This window comes from Acanthisitta chloris, unplaced genomic scaffold, assembly GCF_000695815.1.
Source record: "Acanthisitta chloris isolate BGI_N310 unplaced genomic scaffold, ASM69581v1 scaffold29130, whole genome shotgun sequence".
In the NCBI taxonomy this organism is placed as follows: Eukaryota; Metazoa; Chordata; class Aves; order Passeriformes; family Acanthisittidae; genus Acanthisitta; species Acanthisitta chloris.
The window spans coordinates 42,036-48,047 of record NW_008650448.1 but is presented as its reverse complement, the minus strand read 5'-3'; the positions used below and the strand labels follow the sequence as shown (position 1 = coordinate 48,047).

Genomic DNA, 6,012 nt, shown 5'->3' with positions numbered 1-6,012 from the left:
CAGCACTGGGGTTGTCTGAGTGCTCTGTGGGGATTTGGGTTCTGTGGCTGCTATGGTGGATGTTACTGCTTCAGCAGCATCAGCTTAGAAAATAGGTCTGTTTGGGGGGTGTGTGGAGAGTTCAGCTGAGCTCAGAAGTTTTAGAGATGGTTTCTGTGGAGAGTTAACTGCAGTTTAAAAAAAAGCTGAGTTTCATATTTAGTCTAATTCCAACTGTCATGGAGAATAATTTCTTAGGTTTTTTAATGATGCTTTGGGCTTTTGTTTTGAAGGCAACCTTCTGACAAAGTAAGGTCACAGCTGAGGCTGTGTCTGAAGTACCTGTTTGCCCTAGCCCAAGTCAGCAGGGATTGTCACCAGGAAGGAGGTGTGAGTGGGTATCTGGCCTCAGGATTGCTTCACCCTCACCAGGCTCCCACTGAAATGCTCCCAGCTGTTTTCCTCTGGTGTTGGTCAGGAGGCAGTCGAGGCCTCCCAAGACCTGCGAATTTCCTCTTACAAATGGTGCTGCTCATTGCTTTTAACATTGCTATCTCTTATTAAGTCCTAAGTGCCCCAGCAGCAGTGCTGTCACTAGCTTTAGCCTGTGTAGTCTAAAGAGAACGTGCAGAAACCCCAGGATGCAGCTGTGTTACACGTGGAGAGCAGTGGTGGACGATGGTGCAGCCTTGATGTGTCCATTGAGGTACTGATTGCTGTCATATGAGGACAGGAGGGTGCTCTTTCTGTCTTCCCACTTGGATATCAGAGAAGATTATGCTAGTTGTCACCTTTTAGCTAAGACCAGGGTTGTGCATAGCTGCCTGCACCTCAGATACAGTGTGCTGTTCAGTGCTTACCTGCTGCCAGGGTAATGCTAAGGAAAAAACAACCAAAATAATTCTATAAATATATGAGCAACTTTTTTTTTTGTCATATGTGAAGAGCTAGATTTAGCACTACTGAAATCTGTTCCACTTCTTCAGTAGCTGTATGAATTGCTGACTGTGTGTGTGTTTTGACGTTCCTCAAGTTTTGCTCTCCTCTGCCAGGGGAGGTTTTGGTTGGATATGAGGAAGAGATTTTTTCCAGAGAGAGTGCTCAGGCATTGGAATGTGCTGCCCAGGGAGGTGGTGGATTCACCATCCCTGGAGGTTTTCAAGCTGAGACTGGATGTGGCACTTGGTGCCATGGGCTAGTGACCACGGTAGGGTTGGACTCGATGATCTTGGAGGTCTCTTCCAACCAGGTTGATTCTATGATTCTGTGAACTTGTTTGGTCTTTCCATTGAATGACTGAGCTGCTCTGAGTTGGCTTTTTCTGTAAAACACATCAGCACAAAGAGAGGAAATACATTTTGTCATAGGCAGGACTTTTGCTTTGCCTCAAAAGCACTGAAGTAGCCACGTATACTGGAAGACTTATTAACAAATCTGAGCAGACAAATTCTCATAAATATATGTCATCTTAAGAGTTACCATAGTCCAGACAGCCTTGTGAATTAAATGCTTCTGAATGTATTTTATGCTTTAGTTAAAGATGGAAGGGAGGGGACTCTTTATTGGGGATGTCAGGGGCAACCAAACATCCTTTGCCCACCAAAACCCTGAAAACCCAAGACACACAGTGTAACAGGAGCACCAGGTGTATATCCCTTCCTTGCTAGCACTTTGCAGGGTAACACAGAGTAAGATAGGATTGTCTCTAAGAGGTGGAGCCATGGTTATGCCATGGATATGCAGCAAAACCATCCAAAACTGACTGTTGCAAGGGGAGACCTTGATTCTGAAGTTTGTCTTAATGCGTTGGAATTAATGTTTTTCAGCATTAAAAATGTTTAGTTTTCCACCTAGCATTGGTTCTTAATGCATAAACGTGTTTTTCATCCATACCGGGTACAGAGAAGCCAAAGGATTTCTTTTTGATCCCTTAACAAGTGACCTAACGTGACAAAGTTTACCAAGTTGCACTGCTTCCCGCTGCTGGAAACGGCTCTCTTCTTCCTGATGTCTTGGAGCACTTTCTTGCTTGCAGAAGCTTGTGGATTTACTGGTGAGTTGCTGGGGTTCAAGCATATGGAAACAGAAGTCCTGTCCATCTTAGCAGCCCTTTTTCCACTTTTTCTCGTTAACACTTTTCAGTAAGAAACACGATGTTTGTGGTTAAAGCTTCCTTTTAATGTTCTGTGAAATGTCATAGAAAGTAGGGCTCACTGTGTAACAGAGGCTTTTTTAAGAGCAGTGGTTTGGTTCAAAAACCACTTCCCCCAACCTGGAATCTAACTCATTTGAATATAAGGTGCGTAAAATCTCAAAGTTAAGAATCATGTGTATATTTGTTGGAACTTGGGAAGGGAAAATGTGTTGAGCTCACGGTCACCAGGCTGATTCCCACGTGTGGTTCTGTTCACAGGTGTTGTGGCTGTGCTCTTCTGTGGAATTACCCAGGCACATTATACATACAATAACTTGTCAGTCGAATCAAGAAGTCGCACTAAGCAGGCAAGGATGTCTTTTACCTGTTGTACAGGGTATTGCTACAGTAGTCCATGTACTGTTGTTGCTGCAGCATCTTTTTTGCTTGGCCTTTAACATGGGACTGTTTTCTCCCTAGCTCTTCGAGGTATTGCACTTCCTGGCTGAGAACTTCATATTTTCTTACATGGGTTTGGCACTGTTTACTTTCCAGAAACACATATTCAGCCCAGTTTTCATTATTGGAGCTTTTGTATCCTTTTTCACGTTATGTGAGCTTTCTCTATTATGTGCCCGAAAACTTGTGATGTCTGTTGGCTTTACCAGAAGAGAATGGTGGCTGGCCTGAGTTTCCCTGATATGTTGCAGGCCTTTGAGAACAATCTTTGGTTACACCTTACATCAAAGCCTGAAGGCCTCTGTGCCACACAGTTGTTGGCTCTGTACCTGAGCAATCTTAGAAGTCCTATAATTTCACTAGACAAATGAACGAATATGCTTTGCTGTGTGATTTGGCCATTGATAGCCAACACTGCTTGTGTTGCTTTTGTGTTTGAACATTGGAGGCTTAGAAAAGGATCAATTTTCTCTTCACACTCTATGATCTCTTAAGAAAGCCAACAAACCTCAAGTACAGGAAGAGGACTGTGGGTGGATAGATTATCTGTGAGCAGTGCCCCAAAGGGTAAGGTCAGGATCCGAGGTGATGGGAGGAGGAAGGAACTGTGCTGTGGTGCAGACCATGACATGAATGGTACACACCGAAGAGTTCTGGTGTTCCTGGCTGAGTTGGTACCTGGCACTCAAATTCCCCACAACTGAACACTTTTCTATAATCACACTCATGTAAGCTAGGAATTGCTAGTTCCTCTCTGCATCCTGCCCCCGTGAAAATGGATTGTGCAACTATTTCTTCACTGTATTTCTGGTGCTTGAACATTCAGCATAATTAGGAGTGTGCATGAAGCAATGGGAACTAGTCTTCCATTCTTGATTTCCCTCTGCCTATTGCAGGAGTAGGGCTATTGGCAATGGAGATAAAACCCAGTGGAAGGACATATTTATATGTCTCCTCCTTTCTGCTGTTTTTGCTCAGATTTGTACTGCTTTTCACGATTTATCAGTTTATTTTCCTTTGGTCATTTACTTTTTTCTGAAAGAGTAATAAATTTTCTCCTGTGTTGCCTCACATCCATTCTTCTGACCTAAAAAAATGCTCCAGAGCCCTGCAGCCATCAGATGAAGACATGAACAGAATAGTTGCATCTGGTATACTAAGCACAGCAATTTTTCATCTTTGGTGTGGTCTTGCATGTTCTTTCAGGTTATGCAATCTGTCTTGGGTTTGTTTTCAGTACTTGTTACTTTTTTTCCCAACCTACCTAGTTTTTATTACATTTTCCACATCTTTTTCTACCTTTGCACTTAACCTCTGTTGTCTCTTCAGTGTTTCTCTACCTGTGTGATGAGGACAGCTAATACTAGCACTCACATTTTGCCTCAACAGCTACAGTCCCCATTGAGTTAACAACTTGCAGGGGTGAAATGTGGAGTCGTAATTAGCTGCTGATAGAGAAAGGCTGGACAGCAAAGGCAGAGGTAGAAGCCTCAGCGTCATTGACAAAACCTGAGCCATTATTCCTACACACATTGGTTGTAATGACTTGTAATATCTGATCTCTGCAGTCCTGAAAAGGACTGCATAACAGGGCTGCTAGAAAAATTGTTTGGAATAATTATGTGATGCTTATTGTACAACGTAATAATCAAAATCTTCCTTTCCTAGAGACATAATTTCCTGCAGACAGTATTGCTTTATTTTAGCTCTAGCAACAGCAACAGTGGTGTTTAGACCTCTTATATGTTTGGGAGGGTTTTTATTCCATAAGAGCTGTTTCATTCTTCTAATGTTCTTATCCCAGCGCCTTATCAGTGTTGGGTGGGCTTCTGGTTGTGCTGGTGTCTCAGAGGGTTTCAGCACACCACTCGAGCTGGTCCCAAAGTGTTCCTTAGGCAGTGGAGAGTGTATTCAGTTTTCTGCTTCTCCACTGGAACCACAGGGTGTTTTGCACCAAAGTGAGGGAGGGAAGATGCTACCACCTACTGTTAGGAATTTCTGCAATACTCTTTCAGTACTCTATTTGAACTGCATTCTAGTCCTGACAAGTGGCTTTTGGATTTATAATCTTAGTAACTCTGTAGTCTTAAATGCTTGCCAGCCAGTCAGAGGTTTTGACTCTGCAGGAGCCACAATGGTGTGGCCACATGTCTTAAGTCTGTTTTCCCTCTGCATGTAGGATTGCATCTCTGTTGGTCCGAAACACAGAATCAGATCGTGGTGGTGACAGTTGTTTAAAGTGAGAATTTTCAAAGAAAAGTCTTCATTTGTACAATTGGTCATTTTAATTCTAGGTATAATTTCACTATGCATTAGAAAACTTTTGAGAAAATATTTGAGTTGAAATTTGCATTCTGTGCAATGAGTTCTGTATGCACATAATAGTGAAAATCTGCTTTAGATAGGCAGATATAAGGACACTTGATATCGTGAGGCAAACCTCTCACTAAACAAAAGCTTCACGTTAAAGCCAGGTACCCAAAAGTGCACACCTCAGGAAAAGAAATCCTTAACCCTCAGCTGTGAACAGGTTGCAATCTTTTTTGGTAGAGCTGCACATATCTACCCCCTCTCCTTCTTGCTGAATTTGGGCCGAAGGCATAAGATCAGCTGGAGCTTTCAGCACATGATGATGTTTTCAGGTAAGAGCGAAAATGCTTGGTAATGCAACAAGTTTTATTTTTAACTCATAAGCAATTGATAGTGCTACCTTCTGCTTTTATAACCCATGGTCATGCATCCTAAATGGAAGGATTATAGGATGGCTTGTTGCAACAAGCAGTATCTCTCAGTCTTTCCAGAAGGTGTCATGTCTGGGATGAGTGAGTGTTGAAATGCTAGCTGCTCACAGCAAGTAGTACCTCCTGTGGGAATAGTGTTTTCATCTGAGGCACATCTAATGGGATGGGGCAATTGGGATGTATCTCTTCTACGTGGCCATGTCTAGCTGAGGTGATGTACATGTTGTGTAGAAACAAGTGTCTGCAGAAAAAATCAAGGCTTATTTTTAAGTTTGTCTTTTAAAGCAAATTATGGAGTGTGTGTCTAAACATGTGCATCCTCAAAAAGTTCCAAGGGAGCCTCTGTACACGAGAGGATGTAAAGAGGATAGAGCCAGGATATTTCCAGTGGTGCCTGGTTATAGGACTAGGGGGCACAAACTGGAGCGCAGGAAGTTTTTCCCTCTGAACATCAGGAAATGCTTTTTATGATGTCCAGGCATTGGCACAGGTTGCCCAGAGAGGCTGTGACATCTCCATTCATGGAGATATTCAGAAGCCATCTGAAGGTGGTCCTGTGTAACCTGCTGCAGGTTGAACAGGGGTTGCTTGAACAGGACCAGATTCCCCTACATGAGGAGTCTGCAGATGGCCAAATGTCATGGCCTGTCCTTGCTAGTGAAGTTTCATGATGGGGTGCAGGGGAGCAGGGGGATATGT

General features: G+C 43.1%; 1 protein-coding gene across 1 annotated transcript in view; it reads left to right on the top strand.

The window, feature by feature from the left end:
- The window catches only part of SLC9A7 (solute carrier family 9, subfamily A (NHE7, cation proton antiporter 7), member 7), a 37,787-nt gene that overhangs the window by 7,292 nt on the left and 24,483 nt on the right, over positions 1 to 6,012 (top strand). Inside the window, exons 7-10 of the mRNA XM_009085180.1 lie at positions 1,927 to 2,032; positions 2,393 to 2,481; positions 2,594 to 2,707; positions 5,103 to 5,214. Coding sequence (XP_009083428.1) covers positions 1,927 to 2,032; positions 2,393 to 2,481; positions 2,594 to 2,707; positions 5,103 to 5,214 — 421 coding nt within the window. The remainder of the gene's footprint in view (positions 1 to 1,926; positions 2,033 to 2,392; positions 2,482 to 2,593; positions 2,708 to 5,102; positions 5,215 to 6,012) is intronic.